General features: G+C 35.7%; 1 protein-coding gene across 5 annotated transcripts in view; it reads right to left on the bottom strand.

Moving 5' to 3' along the window:
* Nucleotides 1–27214, bottom strand: part of REPS1 (RALBP1 associated Eps domain containing 1) — an 86985-nt gene that overhangs the window by 19098 nt on the left and 40673 nt on the right. For 3 of the 5 annotated variants that reach the window (XM_021693076.1, XM_021693077.1, XM_044917198.1), the window contains exons 2-9: nt 20213–20336; nt 18477–18673; nt 18193–18346; nt 17543–17667; nt 16874–17036; nt 16535–16598; nt 15201–15355; nt 4181–4302 (exon numbers count right to left, since the gene is read on the bottom strand). In XM_021693076.1, coding sequence (XP_021548751.1) covers nt 4181–4302; nt 15201–15355; nt 16535–16598; nt 16874–17036; nt 17543–17667; nt 18193–18346; nt 18477–18673; nt 20213–20336 — 1104 coding nt within the window. Of the gene's footprint in view, nt 1–719; nt 801–4180; nt 4303–15200; nt 15356–16534; nt 16599–16873; nt 17037–17542; nt 17668–18192; nt 18347–18476; nt 18674–20212; nt 20337–27214 lie in introns of all 5 variants that reach the window. The other 2 variants (XM_021693074.1, XM_021693075.1) reach the window with 1 other exon arrangement.

Here is a 27214-nt window from a genome sequence, read left to right as displayed (position 1 = left end):
AGGACTGAAGAGTGAGAAGGATGATTAATGGCTAAGGTTTTAAAGTTTTCAAATAATTTGACGGATGGGTAGGGCCTATGTGAAATTAATTCTGTGGGGACAGAATTTATTTTTTAAATCAGGATGTGAACTTTGTAGCATTTTCAAAGCAACACAGTGAGCCACAGGAAGACAAGACAGAGGCTCTCTTGCACAATGGGAATCTGTGACCAACAACTATTTTTTTGCTGAACTTGATTCTCTAACAGAACTCAACATATTAATTAAGTCAAAGCCATTCCATCTGGACTGTTAAAATGAAAGATGACATTGCATATTTACATACAAAGTACATATTACATGATGTGTAAGCATACAAATAAAATAGTATTTACTAAGTGTCACCGCACTGAGATACACAGTATATGTTTACCAGAACATACACTTAATTAGCAAATGAAAACAAGGTCAGCTAAATCACTTTTCACAAAATGCTTCCTTAGACACATATACTAGATTTTAAAAACATACAGTTTTCTCTCATCAAAATAACTAGAAAATACAAAAAATGATAAAAAAAAAAGTTCTTTCCACCATTAAGCACACAAAAATTGAAAAGCCTGCCACCATTTCCCTCTAAGCACTCCACTCAATCATGCATATCAGCTAAAAACCATAATGAATGGAAATTTGGGTTAATAAAATTAATTTCAAACAAGCAAGCTAAGTGATTGACTTACAGGATCAGCTGGTGCAATGTTAGAATCAAATTGGGTCAGAGTTTGTGAGCTTGAAGAGCGTTCACTAAATGTCTCCCACTGCTGAACAGACAGAGGAGAGACAAGTCAGCATGATGAGAAAGATGGGAGTAAAAGATCATTGGAGAAGATTTAGCAAAGTAATTCAGAGGTTGCACTGCAAGTTGTGTTTCAAAGGCCTGACAAAATTCCATAATTTCTATTTTTCCATAAACATGTTATACTTATCTATGCTGGGTCATCTTATAATGTAAGGTGAGCAGCTTCACATTCAAACGTATAATAACAATTTACCACAATCTCAATGGAAGAGATTCCAAGTCTCACAGAATTAAAACTTAAAACATAATATAGGAACAGAGCCTAAGTGGTATAAATGGCAACAAAGTAAAAATGTAAAGGGGTTTGTCTTGACTAGAGAAAGAATTACTTCAAATCCTTCTTTCAAAATTCTAATGTTAATGTACTGATTTGGCGATGCTAATGAATCCTGCATACCAAAGTTTTGGTCAAAACAAAGCAAGTCAGTGCGACTTGCCAGTGCGACCCCTGAAAGATGATTCTATTATGGACGTGCACATATTTCATACATGTGTCTAGATACTTAATAAAACATAATTTAGATAAAATGAAAAGGTTTTTGGAATTAATATATGTTTGAGCTTATGTCAATCTGTAGCAAGTCAGCCCCTGCCATGAGCACTGCGCACAGGGCCATGCCGGACCACAAGACAGAGCTGCCCGTCAGGCACCATCCCCACCCCCCATGCCAGAAAAATCAGAATGCGGCCACAATGAGAGCAAATCAAGCATCTGAGTATGTGTTACATAGAGAAGACTGATTTTGATATGAAATACTACTCCTCTACAAGAGGTACACAAATAGCACACCTCTTAAAACAGGTGGAGTGATAAGTCAATATGAATTTTAGTAAATTCCATTTGTTTTGAAAATCTTAGTAATAAAATAGCATAAGATTTTATGTTAAAATTGCATTAAAATTATCATTAAAATTTGCTTAAGAATTATCAGTTATCCTCTGAAGAAGGAAAAACATCTACACATATACAATATATACATACAAATGTTTACACACAGACACACCTATTCTATTAACCAAAATCCTTTCTATAATTCAGTGTGGAAAAATATACATTTTTATGCTTCAAAGTTCGACTTACTATTTAAAATAGTGATACTCAATTTGAGAAGACATGTAGAAATTAAGTATTAGCAAACGTGATGAAAATTATTTACAAAAATAGATAATACAATCTTTCAACAACCTAACACTGATGCATTCAAAGTGATTCTTAAAGAAAACCCACAATAATTCACTTTTATCGTGATGTTAGTACAATTAGTTTCCTCAGTAATTATTGTTGCAGGGGCACAGAAGGAATTTTTAAAATCCTAATTATTTAATTGTGGAGAAAAGCTTAGATGTAGAAGATTTTTGCCAAAAAGAAGGTATTACCTATCCTATTTGGTGGCATGAAGCTCTACCCAGTTTTCTAAGACTATACGTAAATTACCTGGAGAGCAGAGACACCCTGATCTTTGTAACTTCAGTATAATGGCTAAGAGCACACGCTCTGCAACCAGACTGCTGGAACCCTAGTTATGCTGGACAACCTTAGGCAAGTCATCTGACCTGTCTGTCAGTTTCACCATCTGTAACACGACACTAATAATGCTGAGATCATGGGATTGTGGCGAAGATGTAAGGAGTTAATATGTGTAAGGAGCTTTCTGAGCAGCGCTGGCACATCAAAGGTGCTCGACAGATGTTAGGGATTATTATTAGTGTTATCCAGTGCCGGCTCCATATTCACAGGCGCTGAATAAGTATTTGCTGAAAGAGTGTTAGTGCTTTGTGGTAGAAAGTTAAAATATAATGTAAATGCCATATCCTAAGTAGGTATTTTTTATAAATATTATTGTTGAAAGGTCTCAAAATCAATGTTAGTTTTATTAACATTCTGGTTTTCCACATATAGTAAAAAAATATTATGACATTCATGACTTTTTTAGCAAGTACTACAAAATGAAACTTGCTAGGAATATTTCAAGGGAAAATGCAACTACTGGAATCAGAATTTGGAAGGGAAGCCATTCCTAGGCTTGAATGATCACATCGCAATTTTACTTAGAATGAAGATGGGCTTTGGAATTGAGCTGCTTCTTAGAGTTGCTTTTATTTATGAACTGATATCAAGGGAATATAAATATTCTTAATCTGATAGTGCTTTTAAAAAAATGACAAATGAAAAAATGCAGCAAAAATTAGTGATTTCAAGAAAACTGATCCTACTCTCTATAAAGCCTCTCTACTAGTAAATTCTTTTAAAGCTTAACTCTTCCCTCTAAGAAAACACTTAAATGGTTGTTTTGTAAGTATGTCATAATGTCTCAGACACCAGTATCTGTGATCATGTCCTAAAGCAACAGCAAGTACTTTAAACTGGCCAGTTACTTCTCTGCTTTTCAACTGTCCAAAATTAACTAGTGTCGCCTTACTCCAGTGCTTTTCAGCCTTTAAAATACATGGAAAGTATAGCAAGCTTAGAATTTTTTCCTGGAAGTCAACAAACTTTTAGATTTGTAGCACTATAAAGGTGATATTAAAAACTATAAGGAAAGAAGTAACTTGTTCACAAAACTGCTCTAACGACCTGAACAAGGGTTTTCATAGGAGTTCTACAGAGCACTAAGGTTTAACAGCCTGGGGGCCTCAGGCAATCTCTTTCTAATCAGAGCGGCCCTACTTCTATTGATTTCTATAATGGAGTTCCAAAGTGATAGGGGAGCAGTGTATTCATCTCAAATTCCATTTTGCATGCTGTGCTTGGTCTTACACAACTTTTCTTTAACCACTCATTTAACAGTGAAATCATTCCATTTTGTATTGCCAAAAAAAAAAAAAGAACTAAATTATTATAAATAGCCTGGGTTGTATAAAATGCATTTTTCACGTGGAAAGCTGGATTAGTGACTTCTCACACACCACTTCCAATGCTAAGATTCCAAATGTATTATCACATACCTTGCTTACAGGAATGAGAAGGCAGTGTGATATGGTGGGCACCGTAGTTGACTGAATGTCAAAGGATCTGTGTTTAAAGCTTAGCTCTAGTCCCTCATTGGCTATGAGATATTTTGGCCAAGATATCCACCCCTTTTTATTGACTTCGTGTGTCTGCCCCATCTAACTCACAAGATTTTAGCAGCAATGAGTGCTGGAAACCAAACGACAGTATTTATTATGAAAAAGTACTTTGAAAACCTCAGTCACATAATTATAAACATTTATCACAGTCATATTGGGTATGTTCTCTCAACTATGCATGCATACCAAAAGTTATATGCTGAAATTACTCTGTCTAGAACTTCTTACCTTAAAACAATTTAAGTTAGTAAAGAAAAGGGAAGCTCTGCTAACCTCACTGCTCTGATTCAACTCAGGCCAAGTCTGGTTTAGTGACGGCATTGATGGAGACTTGCTTGGAGGTGCTTCTGCAGGAGAGCCTGAATAACCTACCTCACCTGGCTGATCCCCAACGTCTGCAATTTAAAAATAGAGAAATTCTCTATAAACAATATATTTTAGTTTAAAATATTTACTTATAAAAAAAAAGCTAACAGAACATTTCACAAGTAGTAATTTATAGTCTGACTTTCCTTTTCTTATGTTCCCCAAATAAACATTTTAACAATCAAACAATCACGCAATACTTATTCCTGTTACTTACTATCTACTTGAAACCATAGCTTTCCATGAAAATAAAATCCAATTAGACATAAACAGAAAAAGAGTGTTACACGTAACAATAATGCAATACAGCACATGCTGTGAATCATTTTCTAATAATCTTATACCAGTTCCCAAAGTGTATTTCATGGAATTAATCATTAGGTGCTTTAAAAAATTAGGCTTTCTGTTCAAATAAATGTGGGGACGTTCCAATTCCCTGTTGGATCCTCATGCATATCTGTATATCGAAGACTTGTGATGTCCTAGAGCAAATAAACTTTATTTAAATCAGTTTTTCCCCAAACACAAACCTTTTTTATCAATCAAAATCCCTCCATATTCCCTTGGAATATAATTTGGGAACAGCTGATTTATAACTAATTCGCTCACATTTTCTCTACAAATCTCCTGTTACCAAAAAGCAGCAGACTATCGGCAAGGCAGACAGCAAAAGGAAAGGAAGAGTCCCAGGCATGGACAAAGAGCAAAGTGAATGAGCCAACTTTTATCATTACAATGTAAAAACAGAAGGAATTTTAATGGTAAGTAAATTCTCAATCCACTCTTCCCAAATTTTACATGGCCTGGAATACAACCCCAGTCTGGAAATCACATAAACTGCCAAACTAATGGGGAATACCTAATCTATTGAAAACCTGTATCAAAAATATGATTCTAAAATCTGTCACTATCCCACTGTTTAACCATGGGCAAGTTGAATAAAATAGCACCTAAGTTTCTCCATCAGAAAGAAAGACATTTGCCATTAAATGTTAGCACTGTACTTAAAATTCCTAAATAGATAGCCATATAATAATTTAGCACTGTAAAGGTTTTTACATTTCAAGCCATTCATAAGTAAATTCTTTACATTTTAGTGCTTAACACATACTAGGACCTAATACATACTGTGCACTCAAGTATTTATCTGAGTTCCTTTCAGGTTCTCCTTCATTTTAAATTCATTCTCCTTTACTGCTACTTTCCTAAAACAAAAATTACCTATTGGTATTTTGAAAAAGTTCTCAAAATTTCTCTTTGCCCTATTTGTGTTAACATGTCTATCTCAAAATACTTCCCCCATCTACTTATCCTGACATAACTTCTTCATAGTCCTATCACACTGTGAGTTCTAATTTACAGTCCAGCATCGTATCTTGATAAATTTTTGTTTTCTAAGATCAAGAACAGTTGCTCTTTTTTTCTTAATCCAATCCCTTTCTCAATAAATGCGTCAGAGTGGTATAGAACCGATGCTTCCGATAATAGTCAATGAAGACTCTTAGAGAAAGACTAATGAAAAAATTATTTACAATAAATAGCAGCAGTAAATCCCTCACGGGGGTAGCTTGTGGTTTTCGCTGTGAATGAAAATTATGGGGTTTTTTTCTATGATAACCAAGGGAAAGGAAGTTAAGAAAAGGAAGATAATGGCTATAAATTTGATGATGTTTACTGAAAGTGAAATGAAGGTGGTGAATGAAGAAATGTCTGTAAGAGATTACCCAAAGCAGGTATTCATATAAAGAAAAATAGAATTAAAATAGTATTAACTACATAAAAAAACTAATTTTCAAAAGAACCTAATTAAAGTCAGACTGTATAGATTAAGATTCAAATGTCACCTTAGGGCAAACTGGGGCCCTGGTTTGGCTTTCTAGACCTTTCTCCTGTCAGTCTTCCACTTTTAAATCTAGGATCAGATAGTACCCCACCCCACCTCAGGGCAGTTACAATTTGGGGTAGATTGTGGGAACCTCTAATTCACTGGTACAAAGTTGCAGTGGGTCCAGCTGCTTGAAGCTGAGAAGTAAACCATGATTCACCCAAATAATTGCACTTCATCATTAGCTAAGAGTTATTTTCCTAGAGTAGCAGTTCTCAAACTGTGGTCCATGGACTCCTGGGGGTCCCGAAGACTCTTTTAGGGGGGTCTGAAAAGTCAAAGTGGCTTTTGTAATGATAATAATGCTTTTTTTCTGTGTTGGCACCTACAATGATGCAAAAGCAATGGTGGGTAAAACTTCTGGCTTATCAGCAAGAATCAAGGCAGTGGCACCAAAATATATTAGTTGTTATGTTCTTCACCCCCACACATTCCAGTTAAAATAAAAAACATGCATGGCAACTTCACTGAAGAATGCTCACAATTATCACAGTAAAAATTATTTTTATTAAACCTCAACTCTGAAAACACATCCTCTTAATACTCTATGGCAAAAAGGGGAAATATATATAAAGCACTGCTTCACAGCAAGGATCATGGTTGTCTCAAGGAAAGATACTTGTGTGATTCAACTGTCAGCTGAACAGGCCACTTTTTTCATGGAACACCATTTTTCTTGAAAGAACAGCTGATAAACTATAATTATTCAGACTTGGGTATTAGGCAGGCATTTTCTCAAAAATGAATTTAGTGAGCCTGTTATTTCAAGGAAACCAAATGTCTTCAGTACTTGTTATAAATGACAAAGTTTGAGCTTTCAGCGAAAATAGGAATTTTGGAAAATGTGTAGGCATGTCCATACTCTCAAGAACTTCCCAATACTTCTTTGAGAAGATAGGTTATATTAACAAAAATGTTTTTGATATTTTATAATAAAATGTCCCAATGTTTCAAAGATTTGTATAATTCAATGAACTGATATTTTACAAGCAATCAATGCACTATGATACAAAATCATGCATGGGGTAAAGGATTCATTCAAAGTATATTCAAAGTGCAAGACAGACCTATGGATTTTAATGTAACAGTACAAACAATTCATTAATATGGTTTCAGCTTTCACAAAGAAATCAACGTTTAAGAAATTACCATCTGTTGAGTTTGGGGGTAATACCAAAGAATATCTGTAATTATCTGAAAAGAGTCCTCCCTTTTACCATTGAGGCCACATTTCCTTCATGTACTAGAGACTGGCAACCTTTTTCTACAAAGCGCCAGATAGTACATGTTTGAGGCTTTGCAGGCTGCCTAGATGGTCTCTGCTGCGACTGTTCAACTGTCACAGTGCAAAAGCAGCCATCAATAATTCGGGAAGGAATGAGCTTGGTTTGTGTTCCATTTAGGGAACACAATTTCATTTATGGAAATTAAATTTGCATTTCATAGAATTCTCATGTGTCATGAAATACTGTTTTTTCCCCCCAGTGATTAAAAACAACACAACTACCACCACTCCGTCTGTGGGCTGTACTAAGGGGACTGGATTTGGTCCTCAGCACTTAGTTTGCCAAATCCTGATACACTTCAAATGAAATAACCGATCTAACAGACTGAATGCAGGACTAAACATGACAATCTAGCTGTCTTCTATTAACCGAGATACTAAAAGATTTGCAAAGATGTAAAACAATGTCACCCTTTTTATAATGATTATTTTTTAGTTTTGGAGAATACAGTTATTTTCTTAAAATTATCTGTTAATATATAAAAAGTTTACTATTATTATTTTAAAATAAAGCATAAAATTTATCTAATCTAATAGGGTAATATCTAATCTAATAGGGTAACTATTTTTTTAAATAGGGTAACTACTGATAGATCTAATCCACGTCAACAGAGGCTCTTTGTGGTCCACAATAATTTTTAAGAATGTAAAGGGGTCCTAAGACTAAAAGCTTGAAAAATAACTGTCCTAGGAGATCCAAAAATTACTTCTGGAATAAATTCACAAAATTACACATTGCTTCTTTCCTGCTTCACATATAGAACAACAAATGGTAGTAGAAAAAGAGCCTATGTTCTAGAAAGGTAATGTCCTAATAGTCATGAGTCCGAGGAGAAGAATCAGGTGTGTAAATAAACTGCACCTCCTTCAACCTGGCTCCCTATAAACTCGAACAAAGAGCTTCATGCCCACCCACAGCAGTTAGTCTTTGAGACTGTATCCTTATGGAGGCAGGGGTGTAGTTTTACTCTTACCTGATTCAGTGTTCCAACCTAGCCTCCTGCTGGAACACTGTGTCAACCCTGCCTCCCTCCTGACGGTTCTGCTCTGCCCCTGACATCATCAGAGCATCAGGGCTGAAAAAGAAGAGCATGAGCCTAAATTATTTGTTAATGTAAACCCTGAAAGGGCTTTTATGCAAAAAGTATCTCCATGAATAAAAGTGTGTCTGGAAGACACAACCCAGTGTGATCACACTGACATACTATCAATCTACATTTAAAGTTAGAAATGGTAATATTAAAGGAGTGCACAATGCATTTTCAGGATCACACTATAAAATAAAAACAGTCAGTAGTTTTCATCCTTCTAGCCTCCAAAGATTCTGAAAAGTTGCCAGATTCAGTTTAGTATAGTGTACCTGCTGAACAACCTCTTTCTTACAAGAGCATCAGTTTTATTCTAGGTTTATTTTCTCAGTATTACACTCAACATGCTAGCATTGTTTCAAAAATGACTGCCAGCTATTACTAATCTTATAGAAATATATACACTCCCTAAAGTCTTACAGTTTAAAACTTATTTTGCTTTCAAGTAGCAAAATACATCTAGGAAGAATTCTTCAATCATGAAGCCTCAATCGAAGATGCTAACCCATTTAATAGCTTTATAAAAAGCAAAAGCAACTACATGTTTTATTTGAAATGTGAATACTATGCTTACCCAAAAAGTTCTTAAAATAAAAAATAAACAGATGTGGATAAATTTTAAGTCTTCAAGGAAAACTACTAACGGTACCTTTTTCATTTATACTTAAAAGACAGGGATAAGCAGGGGTGCCTGGGTGACTCAGTCAGTTAAGCATCTGCCTTCATTTCAGGGGCTCAGGTCATGATCTCGGGGTCCTGAGATCGAGCCCTTGGGTCAGGCTCCCTGCTCAGTGGGGAGTCAAGCACTACCTCTCCTTCTCCCTTTCCCCACCCTCATGCTTGCTCTCTCTCTCTCACGCACTCGTTCTGTGTCTCTCTCTCAAATAAATAAATCTTAAAAAAAAAAAGATTGGGATAAGCAATGAAACTCCAAAAAGAAATTAAAGAATTTAAGATATGCTTTGTTTTGAATGGTATCACATCCATCAAAAACTACATTCTATATGCAAAATTAATTTTAATTTTCAACACTCCACAAAACGGAAACTTATTGAGTAAGCAGAACTTTATACAGTCTACGCAGAAGTTTCTCAATTTTATTTCAAGGATTTTTTTTTAAAAAGTGAAGGTAAATATATGTAACAAGGTTTGAAAGAAACAAAACATTCACCCAAGATCCTAATTAAATTGTAGCCTGTTAACTTTTTTTTTTTTTTTGCAGTATTGGTCAGCATTTTATGGGAACTATTATTTGACTCAGCTACTATACTAAAGATTATTATCTACAGATAAGAGAGTCTCATTATCCAAGTACAGCTTAAAATGGAAAAAGCCCACTTAACGTTAATCCACTTAAGATAATTAGAATTTCATAATGAAAAATAACTTAATTAAGGCTTTGTTTTTAAAACTTTACACAGAAAATTGTAAAACTGAGTATAAAGACCAAAGAATAAAAGATGTTACAATTTTGGGGTATAATTTAGTGGCAAAATTAATAAAAATAAGAATTCAATCAGCGAGCATTTAACAGAAGGCCTGTACCTAAACACAGTAAATAAAGATACAATATTGAGAAAGATGACAAAGCTCCCATTTATTTCCATGGAGTTCTCTTTCTAACAGAGGAAGACAGATGTCCTTCACTTCACTTTTGAGTTTTGCAGCACAATTGTAAAGAAAAAATACAAAATTTGTCCTTTTTACAAAAAATAATTAAAAGCATCAGTAGTTATTCCCAAGGACTATTATGAATCCCCTGATATGTAAACCATAGTCTTTTAAAGCCCCTATTGGGTCATCCTTGTAGAAATTTTCTCCTTCAAATACTACCTAGTCTTGTTAATATCTTTGCCAGGAATTTGAGGAGTTCTAATTATTTTGACCAATTTCATTAAATGGTGCATTTTTGCCAATATTTATAATTGTCCTGATTTTTCAGCTACAACACCCAACTATCTGGAAAGAAATGAAACCAGTGTTAAGAATGTTTGTGTGTGTGTGTGTGGTTCCTTAAGTGTAAAGTTGATGATGAATATTAGTAGTGCATATTTTCATTATTTTTCCTCTCAACTAAAGGCACTTGGAAGAGTGAATTTTCAAAAATAAAGACTTAGAATTCTTTATATAAAATAAAGATATATGTATTTTTTTTCTTACAGTGCTGTTTTAAAGTTAAAGTTAAGAAACTACCCAAAAATCCATCAAGACACTGCTTAAATTAAGGCACATCTATATTATGGAATACACTGTATGATAAAGAATGTGACAGTCCTATATGTGACAAAGTATAAAGATGTTCAACACTATAAAAAAATTAAGGCTATATAGTGTGATTGTACTTAGTGAAAACAGTTATCTGCATGTATTATTTGTGTTGGCTTTTTTATGTTAAAAGTTTCTGGATGAACAGAAAACTCAACAGTGATTTAGCATCAAGCTAGTCTCAAATATGGATTTTTGGTAAACTACTCATAAAAAGTCTATGGCTTTTAAAAATATTCCTATTAGAAGTACTGCTAGGAGTTTGGGGATCCATGCTATGTACCATATCAGCAACAATGACACATGCTCAAATTTACTATGTGAAGAACTGATGACGGAGGACTAGGGAACAATTCCTCTCTGGCTCTGAGCATCTCAAGCAGATATTACTGAACTGCTCATGGGTAGTGTGTTATGAAGACAGGAAACAGTTTTAAAAACAAGTGGCTCAGCCATTTAGTCATTTCAAAAATGCGAACGCCTACTTATATACTCAGCTTGCACCCTGCTAGGTGCTGAGATATAATAAACAAGACTGATTTGGTTACTACTCGCCTTGGATCCTCCAGGCTAGTTTAAGAGAGATTTACCAAATAATCACAAAAGCTATATGTCAAATAGCAACTGTGCTCCAAAGAAGAATCTCTGTGGATTGAGTTTGAGGTATACAGCATTGCAGTATGTTTGGTTTTGTCCTTTTAAGATATAGTGTTGTGGAAGGTTAGCAGGTCACTTTAATCTTTTTTTTTTAAGTAGATAACCATTCTTAGAAGATGAACATTCTTCCCTGAATAACAGCTTCAGAAAGGTGTTTCCATAGATGAATTTTTGGATGCTTTTTTGGTAAGACAATAAAAACAAAAGTTTCCCTCTATACTTAACTCTAGCTGCCAAATTCAGTGCTGATGTTAAATAATAAGTATTTTAATTCAGGCCCAAATAAGCACTCTACCTATGATCACTAGTTATTCTGTTTTATCTGCTATTTAATCCCGTAAACCTGGTCAAATAATTTTGGAAAAATTACCATATGTCCCCAAAGCCATGTTTGCATGCCTACAGAAAGCTTAGCTTGGTTGCTCCAAGTGGCTGGAACTCAAGTCACCACTATTCATTATTTATTTTTTGATAAGTTATTTAAATTGCCAATACAGAATACCTGTAGAGCTAATATTTTAGTATGTCCCAACATCACAAACTTATAGTAACAGCTATATTTCAAAGACAGAAATGTGTTAAAAAATACTGTACTTTAAAAGTGGCACACACTTAGCATTAATTCACTCAGTATTTATTTCCTGACCAACTTAGTACATGCCTGGCAAAGTGCTAAGTCCTTAGGATACTACAATGAGTATGATGCATTTCCTTTTTTTTTATAAAGAGCTCAGTGAGGCAGTAGAATGAGGAAAAAGAAGAACAGGATTCGGTATGATGTGTGTGCCATAATAAGCAGCATGTAGGAGATGTTACAAGAGATCAGAGAAAACAGAAACTAACCTTTGCCTGTCAGTCCGAAAGTCTCCAAAGAGAGGCTTTGAGAATATGATATATTCTCAGATCAGCCAAAAGAAACTGTTTGGGTATTTCCCTTTTAATGTCTAAAACTTCTAAAGTGAACTTCTAAAAACATACCTATTTTAAATTATTTTTGTGGATACTGATGGATCCACAGTGTCACACAACAATTTCTATATTCAAAGGACGTTGTGTACTATGAATCTCAGGCTTATTAGATGTAGGTGAAAAAAGATTAATCAGTTTTTCCCACCCCAAAATTAACAGAATTCCAAATTTATCATTTATAAGTAGGCAAAGCAGATCTGAATTTAATATTGTGTAGCCAAACGTTTATAATAAATTTGATCAGAAAACCATATAATATTATGTTGGAATGGGAAAAAACTATTTGATTCTTTGAAACCTATAATTAGAGCAATAGTGTACAGATAAATGCAGGCAAAAAACCAGTGTCTCTTTGCTAAACAGATTTAACAGGTATAAAAAAACAAATGCCCAAAAAAGAAATTCTTCAGTCATGAGCCTTAAAATTCAGGCAGTAGATCAAGTTTAGGAAAAACCAGAATTTATTTAAATTAAAAACAAAAAACAGGGCACCTGGGTGGCTCAGATGGTTAAGCGTCTGCCTTCGGCTCAGGTCATGATCCCAGGATCCTGGGATCGAGTCCCACATCGGGCTCCCTGCTCCTTGGGAGCCTGCTTCTCCCCCTCTGCCTCTCTCTCTCTGTCTCTCATGAATAAATAAATAAAATCTTTAAAAAAAAAAAAAAGATCCAGTTTAAAAAAAACAAAAAAAAACACAATGGGGTGCCTAGGTGGCTCAGCCAGTTAAAGTGTCTGCCTTTGGCTCAGGTCATGATCTTAGGGTCCTGGGATAGAAACCAGGAGCCCAGGCAGCTGGCTCCCTGTTCAGCCGGGAGTCTGCTTCTCCCTCTCCCTTTTCCCCTCTCCCCCCACTCATGAGCTCTCTCTCTCTCTCTCTCAAATAAATAAAATCTTTAAAAACAAAACAAAAAAGCAAAAAAGAAATTCCACTGACTACATGCAATAGCCAGATTTACCAATCTGAATGCAACAGATAACAGGTTCAGACAAGTCTCTAGAGAATAACATAACAGAAAACTTGACTTATTTTCTTGTATTAGTATGCTATCAGTTTTCAAAGTATTAAAGTCACATAAAAATTCCAGATACAAGGCCCAATTTTTAAAACGAAATACCAAATATGTAGCTACTAAATTTCTTCTGCTTTGGCTACTACCAAATAAGCTAGACAAAATTCTTTTCATTTATTTCTTAATTAGGTAAAATAAATTACTGTGAAGCAAAATTACCAACAAAAATACTTAGTTTTCAGCTCAAGTTAGAGGTTACCTAATAACTACCTGAAATGATCAGAAAAAACCTAGGATTCTCATAGGATAATGTTCTAAAAAACATTAAATCAATGCTAAAGTTTTTAATCAACTTATTCATTGATAAAAAGTCAGTGTACAATTCAGGTCCTGAATGGCATCAAATCCACATTTCAGGTGGAGAAACAGAAGGAAAAAAATAGAATAAATGGTCAGAACTTGCCCAAGGTCACAGGAATGATTAGCAAAACTAGAAGCCGACTCAGATTCCTAACACCAAGGATACTGTTCTTTTCATGACATTAATAACATGCATGTGATTCCTTCTGTATAATTTAGGCAATAAGGTCAGATCATGTGCCTTTCTGGGTTAAACAGACACTGCCTAATAGATAAATGCCCTTTTGAGAGCCAAATTCTGTTTTAACTTTTCCTTTAAAAGTATAAAATTCCTTCCATCATAACATCCAAAAGAAAATTGAGATAAGAAAACTGAAAACAATAATTTTTAATTATGCTCATTAACAATTTAATGTTAAGATTTCCTTTTATTCATTCTGAATTTTACTCATTTCTTTACCTCTTATATTCTTATTTCCTTTTAAAGAAAGCTACCAGAAATATGGGCATTACAAAAGCATTCTTGTAAACATGGTAACAAAAATAGCACTACCTATAATCAAACATAAAATTTCCAGATTTCTTCACAGTCAGAAGAAAAGAGTTGGGCTTTTGAAAGGAAAATGCCTGCAGATTGCATTGGTCTTACGATAAACCGGGCATCGTCCTTCAACGAATTAAGATGTATTCAATGGAAAAATGTTGATAATGCAGACAGGCTACCTTGCCTGCCCCAGACAATATATAATGCAACTTAAGGGGTGGCAAATAACCAGATACTGAAATGCCGGTCAAAAGTTAAAGTGAAATAGTGGCATATATTATTTATCTCTTTAAAAATAGGGATGTCTGGGTGGCTCAGTCGGTTAAGCATCTGCCTTCCGCTCAGGTCATGATCCCAGGTTCCAGGATCGAGTACCGCATTGGGAGCCTGTTTCTCCCTCTGCCTCCCGCTCCCCCTTCTTGTGCTCTGTCTCTCTTACAAATAAAATCTTTAAAAAAATGAAAATAAAACCTATTAAAATTGACTAAATAAAACAAACCATTAATCCAAGGTGAGCTTCTACAGCATACTCTGAAGGCAAATCTACTTGCTCTTGATGAAATGTCGATGTTCTTAAGTTTTAACAACTATCTTGATTTTGCTTTAAGAATCGTGTTGAGGCGCCTGGATGGCTCAGTCGGTTGAGCATCCGACTCCTGGTTTTGGTTCAGGTCATCATCTTGGGGTCGTGGGACTGGCCCTGCAATGGGCTTTGCAGTCAGCACAGAATCTGCTTGAGATTATCTCCCTCAACCCCTACTTGCACTCTCTCTCTCTCAAATAAATAAAATCTTAAAAAAAAAAAGAATCAAGTGGTGTGTTTATCAAGGCCTGCAACCAGGTCCCTTCAGCTCCCGATCTTACCTGCTGAGTCCTCCAAATCAATCAGTTTGGGCATTAGGCTTTCAGGAAGTTTTTCTGGTAAGTCATAGCCATTCTTCCTAGCAACTACCAGATGAAAAGCAGCACAAAACTCATCCAGTGTCAATGCTCCATCTTTATCAAAGTCTGAAAGTTCCCTAGAAGACAAACTTACTATAAATATAATCACCTGCTTTGGATCCCTTTATGTCTCAAAAAAGAAGCAAAAGAAACCCTTTTCCAGAAAAAGTGCAATCATTAATTTTAAAAAATCCCATAGATGGGAAGAAGTGTAATAAAGCAAATACAGCAAACTGTTCAGCTGCAGAATCTAGGCAGTGGTCATATGGGTGTTCAAGGCACAATTCCCTAAACTTTTCTGAATGCTTGAAACTCTTATAATAAAATGCTAAAAAACAGCCTAAATAAATAAGATCACCAAAAAATGACCTTTAATCCATATGCATTTTTAAGTAACAGGATTTAGTTTAAAGGCAGGCTTATTTAATAAGTCACTGAAATTTTAAAAACCTTTGTTTTTGTTGTTATCAAAGGTCTACATGTATCCACTTTAAAGCACGCAATAGAATTACAAGGCTTGATATTAAAAAAACAAACAAAACAAAACAGCCCCCCATTCCTGCACTTTCTAGATGCAGAAGCAACCACTTTTGTATTTAACGCCTTCCACTATAAATAGCATGTATATATTGCTAGTTCTTCATTTTTCAGTTTAGGCATTATCTATCTTCCTTCTACCATAGCACTCTATGCTACTAAAAATCCTACTAATGAAATAATTTAAAGTAGAAATAACATCTATGTTTATCTGATAATTGTTTTTAAAAAGTAATTTGTGATTGTAATTTGTTTTGACTGACTAATTCCAACTACGTAGCAGCTATCCCGAATCTTAGTTTGGATTTAAGTGGGAGATAAGCACTGTTCTTAAGCTCATGGCTTAGTACAGGTATAGGTAGAGCGAATGGTGTAGGTAATACGTAATAGATATAAGCTTGTTAAAAACCAAATGGGTTACATATAACCATGGATGAACCAACTAGCTTTTATTCCATGCATTATGCTACCAACGAGAAATAGCGGCTACAGCTTAAAGAATTTTAGCTCTTTTTGAAGAACTACTGTACTGGCATCACTTATTTCTTTTCCAGAGAGTGAGACAGAAGCTGACCATTTTAAGGCAATACTGAGTTCTTTGAGAACATTCTTGAAAAGGTTACTCTAATAGTTTATTTTTTAAGATTCAAAAATCTACCTGCTGGAAACTCCTTTGAAACAACCCATATTACCCAACTGAAGTGATACACCACACTTACCAAATGTGAGAAAGTTCAAGAATAGGAAGTTTTGATTTTGTAAAAAACTCTTTAGCTGCAGATCCTGAAATATTAAAACAGTGTTGTTTAATGTTATTCTGAACTTACAGACCCAAGAATAAAATGTGACGTTAAGAGTCTTAAGGCTTTTTTCATTGGAAACAAGGTAACCTTAATATGTGTATGTCATGTTTTTTTCTCCAGTGATTATAAACTCTTTTTAGACAATTTGAGAATTATCTTTTATAATCTCTGACCAATAAAACCATGTCTTTGAAATTATGAAACTGAGACTTTGTCCTGTCCCATCCAGAAGAATTTCTGTTTTTAACAACTCACCTGGAATAAATCCGTTTAGATCAGGCTGAATGGTTTTAAACTGATTTACATAATACTGTCTTTGTTCATCTGTTATTTTCCAGGGATCATCATAACTACTGGATTGCCTACGAATTTCATTGGCAGTTGTAGCTGATGCTACAGTTCGTACTGTTGTCTGGTCCTGTAATGAAACATTTTTTTCCTCAGTACAGTATCTATCTATATGATTATACGGACAAAGATTGCTAGGTTATTTATCTTTGAAATTAAAACTTACTTTTTGTGGATGTTTAAAATATAAGAAGTCTTCACAAAGTCATCAGCAAACCACATATTTGTTATAATCAGATTACTGAATGTTTCTGCACAATGGTTATATTAAGTGCGTAGAATGATAGCAATATGTAAGCAACAGAAAGTTACGAAAAATGTGCTAAGAAAGCCAGGCAAATATATTCCTAGGGGCAGAAAACTTTCAAAACTTCGTTGAACAGTTAGAAAGAAAATCAGCCAAAACTTTTAGTGAAACATTCCAATGATAACAGACTTTAAGACACCGAGCAGAATTCCGTGTTCTATAAAGAGTGAACTTACATTTACAAAATTCACAATAGCAAAAAAAAAAAGTGACTGCAGCAATACTCTGAATGAAGCAAATAAAAATGCAATACCAATAAAATGTCACACCTGGACAGAAGCAGGATGCATGGTTAAAAGAGTACTGGTTGGTGGAGTATCTGCAAAACTGACCCAGGTTTCTTGCGGTGGAGGTGGAGAATGCCCTGACCACACGGCGTCACCAGCAGAAGAACCTAAAAGGAGAATGGGTACACGTGTTGGCTCACTTCCGGAGAAAAAACAGTTACCAGGTTTTTACTATAACTCTCCATACACATATTATAAATGTTTTCTTTGAACTCTAACTTCGACTTCAAAGAAATGTTAACGATTTCCCAGGTGAATCTCTTCGGTCAGCTTAAAATTATACCTCATTTAAATCTTTTAAATTGTTATTGTGCTTTCCTTGTCAATAACTGGAACTAACAGAATATATACCTTATATTCTGGGAAATCATCATTTATTTGTTTCCCCTTCAGAGAATCTGGTATCTATAAACTTTTGTCTAAGCCTCATATGTATACGTAAATGCAATTACCATTGTTCAAAGTGATGTATCTGCTTACAAACGTTCATGGTTGGCTTTTGCTTCTAATTAAGATACTTAATTTATAATTAAAAATTGCCTTGGAGGCAACTCTTAAAGGAATATTACCAAGTTTCCTTCAATTTACCACCCTTAATATATAACCGTCACTTCTAAAGAATTTCCAAATACCTGATTGTGCTTCACCAAAGGGAGACCAAAATGGCCCAGGTCCTGTAAGAGGCCTCTCGCTATTTCCCCCACTGGGGTGACGGCTGTGCTTCCTCCATGTGTGTGGAGAAGTTGGTGGGGACTGCTGGGGTGAAACTACGGGGGATGCAGGTTCCTAGAAAGAGTATTATTAAGACTTAAATTTTTTTAAGGTAACATGTTCATTAATAAAGCACTCAATAAATGCTTTAGTGTAAACATCTACACAGGCCATCAACTGATAACAAGTTCAGGCACATGATTACCTGCTGATCTGCAGATGTACGAGGCTGGACAGTATCATGGCTTACAGATCCTTTTTTCACTTGTCCCCTGCCAGGTGGTGGAGGAATTACACCAGAATAAGACCCTTGATTTTCAGAATCTGAAGAATATGAGGCTGCATGGCGAGATTCCTGTTCATTCTTTGAAGCAACAAATCTTGGCAGAGGAAGGTCCTTTACTGTTAACCACAGAAATAATTATTACTTTAAAATGAAAAAGAGCACTCATTAAAACTGCAATATGGATTAGATATCAGAAGGAATTTTTACAAAAATGAATACAGACACAGCAGACACCTATGTTTATCACTATATTTAGACCACCTCCCTTAGACTGTTTAGGGAGACTCTAACCTAGAAAGTAGTAGTAACACTAAACTGTCCTTCTAAAGGCACTAACAATAGCTATAATAAATGTCCTGTCTGACTCTATGCTTGCAACTGAGGCAACAAGATGCCAAGGTCACTGACAGTAACTGACAGTCTGAACTCAGGGCAGTGTGACCTGAAAGCCTAGGCTATTTCTTTTCTACTCATACTGATTCTCTTAAGATGTTAGAGCTGTAAGTAAAGCAGAGAATATGTCACTAGATTGAGACTAGATTAATCTAGACATTTCATGGCACAAAGTCCTGAAAATATTTTACTGTCCCCCTACCAACATCACAGTACAAGGCATGATAGCTATCCACTTTAGTCTGGCTTGTGACATTTCTACAGGCAGATATCCTACATTCAAAGAAACAGAGAAGAAAGAAGACCGAGAACTTCTTTGCAGGTCAGTCATAGCTCATACTTTTAGACTAGGCAACACACACAGGAGCAGAATTTTTAATAGAAAGTACACTTCCCTCCACTATGACTATCTGCATCTCTCTTGAATCTCCATACTAAGGAGGGGAACTACTAAGCTTATTCAGTATTTATATAAAAGAATTCAAAATTACCTGAAAAGAATGTAAACTCTCAATTCTAGAAGAATGATGTGTGGCAAAACAGAGGTCCACAATGAAAACCTCACACTGACTAATAAACTGAACTTGGTGCTTAAAACTATAAAAATTCTAACATTACAGAAAACCTCAAGTTTTCTCTTTCCTCTTTTCCCTATGACAACCACAGAACTCTCTGCATTTAAGTGCCTACCTTTATAGAATTTCCACTGACTTCAGCATCAATAAGCCTCCCAATCACAGAAAAACTAATTATCCTAGGTGACACTTACAAGGTACTCAGCTGTCTGTACATAGGTTTTAGTCTGCCAATATTTTAACATTGTCTAATTTCAAATGCACAGCCTTCCCAAACAAAAAAAAACACGAAGTATTATGTAGTTTTATACTTATTAGAAAAGAAGAATATAAGGAAGGCATATAAGAAGGTGGTCAGTCACTATAATTCATCATTTACTTTGATAAAATTATGCCCCTAAACTCTTTCTAAGCAACTATTAGTGAATTAATTCTGAAAAATCACCACTTTTAATAATTTTTATATTATCATCAAATATGTATTAAGTACACACATACCAGAACAGGTTTAAGAAAGAGATTTTTCTAATATTCACAAATGAAAAAAGCATAGTAAGAATAAAGCCATGACACTTACGGTCACAAATGCCACTAAAATATCAGAAGACTCAACAACTCTACTAACTTTATTTCATTTGTGATCAGAAATCTATTTTCATTTCAGCTACTAATATAGTCCATATTTACCTGTATTTATACTTTCCACTCTTAAAGGGAAACCAGACTGGGCAACAGCTACAAGTTTCAAAGCAATATAGAACTGACTTCTTCCAAAATAACCAAGCCTTGTTGCACCACAAAGCTCCATAATCTATAAAAGAAAGAAAAGTTTCATGACAATAATTCTCCAAATAAGCAGGTATTTAACTTCTGTTTATAACTTCTCCAAAATACATAGCTGACACATGGTGTATTACTCTCAACTGACAACCAACTTCCTCAGGTTTCAGGTTTATAAATGAAAATAAAAAGGCACTGACCTTAAATTAAGAAGGTTATGGTTCTCCTACTTAGTAAAATCCATGTGATAAAGCAATTTTATTTTATTAGAATAACTATTTTTTCTTGAGTCCTATTTTTCAGAAACAAGGTACCATCCACTTTTCACAACACTGTGCATACAACAGGGCCAAAAGTTCCTGCAACTAATAGATTATTATGCAGCCATTTAAAGTACTAGTCATAAAATGACATATTACGTGGAAGAAAGCAGGATATGTAATTTTAACCACATAAACACAAATTTGAAAAAAATCAGATATATACAAATCTATCAGCAATTTTGTTAGGGGAGATTAAGAATAGGGCTTTTCCTCTTATTTCCCAGATTGTAATTAATGTGGCTATACTACTTTTCCTTAAAACAATTTTTGTTTGCTTTGTGTTTTTAAAGCATGAAGGTCTTCAAGGAGCTGCACTGATCATTCCAGTCATTTGACAAGTATTTCTAAACTGGCTACAACAAGTACGTATCAGACTAGAAAAGAGAATTTTTGGTTATGAGATTAAATTACAACTCCAAAAGCTGGAGTAATGTCTACTGTACACACATTATAATCTTAAAATAAAATAAACACCAAGTATCCTTGTCTCACCTTCTCAAAAGATACAAATTCCTGTGAAAAGGGAGCATATTTGTCTATTTTCTTTTTCTTGAAACACTCAAAGATTAGGGTATGCCTAGATGTTATGGTAATAATTCACAAGTATTTACTAGAATTGCAAAAAAGCACCCACCACCAGTTAAGCAATGTATCACAGTCACAATAACCATTCGTTTAGTCGCACAAGACGACAGTCATTTTTTGTGATTGATCAGCAATGGAGGAAGTTCCTGATTCTGCCACTAAGGGGCACCACTTCAGTGTAAATTTAAAAGGGCAAGGAGGATAAAGAGGCCAGATTCACATTAGGGAACTAGGAGGAAAATGAGGGCAAGAGTTAAGAAGGCCATATAGCCTTGAAAGATACACAGGCATTTTGTTATGATTACTGCCCCTTTCCAGGATTCTTTTCTGCCCACTTGGCACCCTGTAAAGGATCATTACACATCTTAGATACTTTTGCTTATAAAACAAACCTATATGCCCTGTATCTATGTTTGATAAAGGGAAGACCTCAAAAGAAATCACAGGTAGTTGGTTTATCCTTGTTATATGTCCAGGTATCAGTCAGGAGGAGATGCCCAGGGACCAGGAAGAAATGCAGGGGGGTGTTCAGAAGAAGGGGGCACGCTGGAGAACAGACAATAGGTGATAACTAAAGCTGAGGGAGTAAATGAGATGCCTACAAGCCCAGAGCAGGGAAAGGGAACTGCGGAAAACACCAAAACCTAAGGGAAGGTGTAAAAAGGAGCCTATGAAAGAAGCAGTGGGAAAAAGTACCAGCAGAAGGAGGAAATCAAGGGTGGAAAGAGGTTCTGGAAGGTGGGGGAGCAAGCCTTGAAGAAAATCATTATTGCACATACAAATTCATGTACAAAGGTGTTCACAGTAAGAAGCAACCTAAAGTTAACACAAGAACAAAACAGATACAGTTGATTATGAAATAACTATATAATGAGAAAACCGTACATTTAAAACTCACTGCTTACAATATTAATGTTATGAAAATAAAAAGCAAGATACAAAGCAGTATAATCCCAATTTTATTAAGATATGTACATATAAATAGTAATGAATATGCCAGTGATTATTTCTGGGTACTAAGATTAAGGGATGTTTCTAGGTTTTCTTTACGTGAGTCTATATTTACTACCAAAAATATTTTATATTATTTAGTCAGAAAACTGATAAGTAATTTCCAAACAAAAGAATTAGTGGGGCCAAATCAAAAAGGAAAGAAAAGACACTGTATTTTGCAAGTAGGAGGTTTTTGCTGCTTGAGCAACTGGTAGAGATGCAACAGGGTAAAATCTCATTTGCAATGGATTAAGGAAGAAACATGAGGAATGTAAGTGGAAAGACAGGTTAGAATGCTTGGCTCTCAAAGAAAGTTAAGTTTAGAAGGGTAATCTTGTTTCTCCTAAGTCTCAGAGCCAGTCAGTGGAAGAACTCGCTCAAGAAGCCAGCTCCTTTGATTCTAAACCCAAAGCTCTTTCCAAGGGGCTGGGGGTGGGGGGTGGGGGTAGTGGGGGGGGAGGGAGGGGGGAAGTGGAGGGTAGAAAAGCAAGGAGGGATACTATTTTTCTACTGTTTCAGACATAAAATTTTAAGCTGCCCTGTCGGGAAAGGGAAATGAGATTTTGAAAAGGGAGATAGAAGGGCTCAAAGGCAAAATATTTGCAGTTATTTCTCTATAACTAATCCTGGCTACATCACCTACAAAACTCACTTTGTGGCCCAAGTCAGGCATATGTGTCATTGATGACTATCTTTCCAAGCTACCCCAATTAGAGAGGCCACAAGCCCTTGAAAGCAGCAGAGGAGGAAAGGAGCTATAACATACACACTTATAAAAATGATCCCTGATAGGGCCGCCTGGTGGCTCAGTCGGTTAAGCGACTGCCTTCGGCTCAGGTCATGATCCTGGAGTCCGGGGATCGAGCCCCGCGTCGGGCTCCCTGCTCGGCAAGGAGTCTGCTTCTCCCTCTGACCCTCCCCCCTCTCGTGTGCTCTCTCTCTCTCTCATTCTCTCTCTCTCAAATAAATAAAATCTTTAAAAAAAAAAATGATCCCTGATAAAACAGTATCAGGAGGTCTGATTTGCCAAATGCCTTTCAAAAAGATTATTGAAATTTATTCTCCCACTGAGTTTTTTTTTTCATCTTTTCTCCAGTAACCTGAAAAGGCTACTCACACACTTACATGTAGTTTTTTGACTGCCTGTGTTATACAGTTTCATATAGCTATTTCTTACTTTAGCTTTTATAATATTCAAATATGTGATACACGGGCACCCGGGTGGCTCAGTTGGTTAAGTGTCTGCCTTCGGCTCAGGTCATGATCTCAGGGTCCTGGGATCCACCTGCATCAGGCTCCCTGCCAGGTGAGGAGCCTGCTTCTCCCTCTCCCTCTGCCCCCCCACCTCTGTGCTCTCATTCTCTCTCTCAAATAAATAAAATCTTTTAAAAATAAATAATAAAATAAATAAATAAATATCTGATAGAGTTATTAGCCCAGCCCTGTTTTTTTTCTTGTTTAGAATTTTCTGGACTATTAATCATAATACTTATTCCTCCAAATAATCTTTAGAATCATTTATCAAAATAAATTGAGATTTTAATTGGAATGGCAATTTATTTTTCATCTTTTTCCTAACTTTAACAAGATCACTTCTAGGGGCGCCTGGGTGGCTCAGTCGTTAAGCTTCTGCCTTCGGCTCAGGTCATGGTCCCAGGGTCCTGGGATTGAGCCCCGCATTGGGATCCCTGCTCGGGGGGAAGCCTGCTTCTCCCTCTCCCACTCCCCCTGCTTGTGTTCCCTCTCTCGCTGTGTCTCTGTCAAATAAATAAATAAAATCTTTAAAAAAAAAAAAAAAGATCACTTCTAGTGTTTTACCATTAAGCATGATACTGGCTAACACTCTGCAACACCCTTGTTAAGAAACTATTCAGTTATGGGGAGTCTGGGTGGCTCAGTCAGTTAAGCATCCAACTCTTGATTTCTGCTCAGGTCATTTCCGCTCAGGTCATGATCTCAGGTCATGAGATGGAGCCTCAGGTGGGTGGGGCTTTGCACTGGGTGTGGCGCCTACTTAAGATTCTCTCTCCCTCTCCCTCTGCCCCTATCCTCACTAGTGCGAGCCCTCTCTCTCAATAAATGAATGAATGAAATATTTTTAAAAAGGAAGAAAACTATTCAGCTAGTTCCACTGGTCTAAGAGTTTTGTTTGGGGTTTTGTGTTTTCAAAAACCACAAACAGACGTTAATTTTATTGTGTGCACTCTTGGGCAGAAAACTAAAAGATCGTAATTTTTCTCCTTAGTCTATTATTATTCATAATTCTATTAATAGAATTCCTAACATCAAACCATCCTTTGATCCCTAAAATGAATTCCATTTAGTCATAGTGTATATCACTATTTCAAATAATATTTATAAAATTTAACCACAATCTTAAAATGATTGGCCCAAAAAAACACAAAAAAACAAAAACCCCAAAACCCCTATATCTGAAAGGTTTGGAAATGATGCTATGTTGGCTTTGTAAACACAGCTAACAAGTTTTACTTTTTTTCTCTCTGCTCTGAAATACTTTATATTTGGAACTATATGTTCCATCAAGATTTGGAAGAATTCACCTATGACACGGGCTGAGCAATATCTCTGATGTGTGTCTCAGTTTCTTCCAGGTCAGGTGGGATAAACTAGGTTGTCTATCTCTAAAATGTTTGATAATTTCCTAGAAAATCATTTATCACTTCCAAATTTTGAAATTTATTATTAGTTCAGCATTATCCAAAGTAGTCTCACTCTTTTAATTGCCTCTCTATGGTAACTTGCTCTTAGTCTAAATCATGCATATCTTTGAGCACGCTTGCACAGCTGCCTAATGTTGAGAATCGCTGAAAGCCCTTGTTAGGATATGGATTCCCAGACCTCTTCCATTAGACTGTAATTTGCCTAGGAAACCCAGGGTCAGCTAGTGTTGCTGGTATACTACCAACAGCTACCGAAAACCATTAAGCTTTATTTTCATAACATTATAAAATGTACATATTTATGGTAAAATAAGTAAAATGGTACTTAAGGATATGGAGTTAAAAGTTCCGGCGCCTGGGTGGCTCAGTTGGTTAAGCGACTGCCTTCGGCTCAGGTCATGATCCTGGAGTCCCTGGATCGAGTCCCGCATCGGGCTCCCTGCTCGGCAGGGAGTCTGCTTCTCCCTCTGACCCTCCCCCCTCTCATGTGCTCTCTCTCATTCTCTCTCTCTCAAATAAATAAAATCTTTTAAAAAAAAAAGTTCCTACAATCCCCATCAGAATAACAATTCTTTTCATATGTTCTTCCCATCTTTTCCACATGTATTCAAACATATAAGCACACATACCTAACATATACTTTTTACACATATAGGGTCATGCTGTACATGACTTTTTCACACAATATTACTTGAAGATCTTTTTATATCAGCATAGGTCTCTTTCACTTTTTTTACATAGCATTCCATGCATGGACATACCTATTACAAATTAACCAATCCCCTACTGATGGAGACTTAGGTTTTTCTAGCTTTCTATTACAAGTAATGCCATAAACATTCCCAAGCATCTATCTTTGTGCACTTGTAGAACTGTAGGACAAATTTCTAGAAATGGAATATACTTTAAAATGTAATAGTCAAGTACTCCCAAAAAACTGTATCATCTTACTGGCCAGCCAAGAATTGTGGCTATGTGGTCTAAGACTAAACAGAGAGAGGCGAAGTTTTCATTATATTGGCTTCACAAGGATATCAATCCTATATAAGTCAGTATTGACTTTTTTCCTGAATACTCTGTTCCATAATACTTATCAAAAAGCCACTAACTTCCAGAAGAAACGATAAACTAGATTATAGTTCATTTTAATACCTATAGAGATCAACGTGGTTAGGGAATCATTCTGTATCATTTATATAGTACTTGAGCAAGTTATATTACTTTACTGTGTCTGAGTTTCCTCCTATGTAAACTGGGGAAGATAATATACTACCTCTTATGATTGCTGTGAGCATTCAATGAGGCTGTATTTAATAAAACACAAAAGTGTCTGGTCCACGATATAATTATTACTTTTTATTTACCACCCTGATCATAATGTACTTTATTCAGAGACTTCAGAGACTAAGTCATTCTTGAAAACCGCATTTTCCTGAGAGCCAAGAGTTAATGCCTTTAAGCCCCAAAGTGGGTTTTATTATAATTTTTGATGAAAAGTCTTCTAAAACATAGGATGCTTTCAAGCCTTCATAAGTATTTTGAAGTTCTTGTTTAAGACAATACACTGAGCACAGGAAATTACCTCCTCTCCCTTCAGGAATCTTATTAAAATGACAGTAAGGGAAGAAAGCCACAAAAATAAATAGAAGGGGAAACAATGAGCAGGCAGGAAATCTCAACAAATGTTAGCAATCAGAAAGCAGATGGAGTCATGCCTAATAAAGTAGGTGGAAGAAATTAGTGCCAAGAATACCTACGGAGAAGAATCAATTTGTCCCGCAAAATCAGGGACTCACCTAGAAATGCCAGGTATGACTAAGGGTGAGATTGGGACAGAGATGAAGATCCCTATCTCTACAGCTGCTCACAGAATATTAGCAACCAGACTTTACCCTCCGAATATAAACAAACAAAAAACCGGAAGTTATATCTCTGAAGAAAGAAATGTAGGGAAGTACTAGTCAGCTGATAAGGATAGGGGTTGTTGCCGCAGAGAAAAGCTCCTGTTTCTAGCATTTAGCAATCGAGTAAGAGTCAGCATCTGGCCCACTCCTCCCAAAGGAAGGCAGCCTTTCAAGGAGCTAAATGCAAGAACACAGAGCTCAGTTATTCTATTGGTGCATTAAATGTAAACAGGTTACCAAAGATAAATAAGCAGCTGAGGAAAACCTACATAATGGAAGAAAACTGTCAAATTTAAAAAGAGGAAAAAATTCTGAGGGAAAGATATAATTCAGCAAAGAAAGAGCACTTAAAAATACTCTAGTGAGTATCCTCTGACAGATTTAACACAGTAATGCATCCATAAAAAGAACAGGATATTATGA

Source organism: Neomonachus schauinslandi, chromosome 8 (assembly GCF_002201575.2).
Source record: "Neomonachus schauinslandi chromosome 8, ASM220157v2, whole genome shotgun sequence".
NCBI lineage: Eukaryota > Metazoa > Chordata > Mammalia > Carnivora > Phocidae > Neomonachus > Neomonachus schauinslandi.
The sequence above is the reverse complement of the archived record's forward strand: the minus strand, read 5'-3'. Positions and strand labels throughout refer to the sequence as shown.